The sequence below is a fragment of the Seriola lalandi genome, unplaced genomic scaffold (assembly GCF_002814215.2).
Source record: "Seriola lalandi dorsalis isolate HSWRI2012SDOR001 ecotype SW California unplaced genomic scaffold, Sedor1 jcf7180002003633, whole genome shotgun sequence".
Taxonomy (NCBI): Eukaryota; Metazoa; Chordata; class Actinopteri; order Carangiformes; family Carangidae; genus Seriola; species Seriola lalandi.
This window is the reverse complement of record NW_019474288.1, coordinates 1-1,726: the sequence shown is the minus strand read 5'-3', so window position 1 is coordinate 1,726 and position 1,726 is coordinate 1. Positions and strand designations below refer to the sequence as shown.

General features: G+C 39.5%; 1 protein-coding gene across 1 annotated transcript; it reads left to right on the top strand.

The window, feature by feature from the left end:
- The first annotated feature begins 6 nt into the window (after positions 1–6).
- LOC111667678 (voltage-dependent L-type calcium channel subunit alpha-1D-like) lies at positions 7–1,524 on the top strand. Its single transcript, XM_023423433.2, has 2 exons — positions 7–344; positions 942–1,524. The coding sequence occupies exons 1-2, from the start codon at positions 154–156 to the stop codon at positions 1,084–1,086; spliced, it is 336 nt and encodes a 111-aa protein (XP_023279201.1). The 5' UTR covers positions 7–153; the 3' UTR covers positions 1,087–1,524.
- The last annotated feature ends 202 nt before the right edge of the window (positions 1,525–1,726 follow it).

The following is a 1,726-nucleotide window of genomic DNA, read 5'->3' as shown; positions in this document are numbered from 1 at the left end:
GGCAAGCCTGTCGGCTCCTCTTATGGCCTCCTTGGGGCCAATAGCGGCGTTCAGGGCCCTGGTGGCCCTGGCTCCGGTGTCAGCCCAGTCCTTGCTTGGCATGCTGCCATTAGTGCTGCTCGCCAAGCACAGGACGATCCTGCAAAGCATGAGATGAGTTCCCGGCCCTCAGTTTGCACCACTGGACCTGCTCCTGTAGGCTCACTGGCCCAGAGGAAGAGGCAGCAGTATGCCAAGAGCAAAAAACAGGGAGGATCTACCAACAGCAGGCCACCCAGAGCACTGTTCTGCCTCACCCTCAACAACCCCATCCGCAGGGCCTGCATCAGTCTGGTGGAGTGGAAGTATCCTGTAGCCCTAACACAGGGGCACTGGTTGAATGGATGGATGGCAGTTGTTTGAGTGATGAATGAATATAGAATTTTATCAGTCATTGAAATAATGAACCATAACTTTATTGTTGGAATGGAAGTGGCCTGTAGGCTGCAATTGCCAGACTTTAATTAAATAGAAGGTGGTTTTGTGTGAAAGCTTTAATGTAATGTTAGATAATTGGTTGTGTTGATCAATGAATGATTTGAGGAGATAGACACATTAACGAGTAAATTAATAAATAATGGACCAAATGCGCTTTATTTTTTTATTATCCGAATTTAGATAACTCCCTCATAAACTGTAAACCCACTTGTTATCAAGTGAATTTAATTGCATGATTACATTAGATTATATTACTTTGACTAGTTATTTTTTAAATATTTAGTTTTTATAGATTAGTTTCTCTACCACAGTGTCAGAGACAGAGAGAAAGCAAACAAAGAGACAAAATACAGACAAAAAGTAGGGATTCACCAAAAACTGACACAATTTACATGATTGAAATACTGTAAGTACTTAATAACATCCATTTGAGATAAGTGTTTTCCTTAACAGTCTGTTTCCAGACCATTTGATATCTTTATACTGCTGTCTATTTTTGCCAACTGTGTGGCCTTAGCCATCTACATCCCCTTCCCTGGAGATGACTCCAATTCTACCAACCAAGAACTGGTGAGTGCTGCTGGAAACTATGAAACTGGGGTTTGCTGAAATATACTGTACATCCCTACCTATACCGTACTGCAGTGTCTATATCCCAGTCGTTGTAAGTTGCACATGACAGAAGGATACATTGATGGTTCAGATCAGCATGCTAGAAGAATTTGGTTCTGGGTCAGAGGTGACACTTGTCCTGAAAATTTTATTTTCTGTTCCTGGAAAGTGTGTGTTGAGTTTTATTGAATTCCCAGAAGAACACATTGTGATGCCTTTGGTGAATCGGCATAAGGGCATTTTGTAGCTTTTCATAATCTGTAATGTAAGAGTATTAAAGGCTAGTATCTTGTGCTTTGAATAGAACATACATACATGTGAATCTCAATGGAAATATGAAGATCATCTTATTTAGTCGACATTTTAGTTTACTGGTGCTTAACAACATGTTCTCAGATGCTAGCTGAATTTGGTAGAATAAAAGAGATGCATTCATGTAAAGTTTGGGGTTTTTCTCTGCCTTAAAATCAGGACAATGTCACTTAGAACACTTTAAACTCTTCTAATGTATTAGCTTGACTAATCTTAAAGTGTTACACACACAGATAGTTTTGGATTTATTTTTCAAGTTTTGAGATAGCAAAACCATATCTATCAATTCAGTGTAGTTGAATGCTTTGTGTAAATCATTTTTTTT

Excerpts from the sequence above, each read along its gene's own strand:
- LOC111667678 (XM_023423433.2), top strand. The coding sequence starts at position 154 with ATGAGTTCCCGGCCCTCAGTTTGCACCACTGGACCTGCTCCTGTAGGC. Across the intron at positions 345-941 it reads ATCAGTCTGGTGGAGTGGAA|ACCATTTGATATCTTTATAC; the intron begins GTATCCTGTAGC and ends GTCTGTTTCCAG.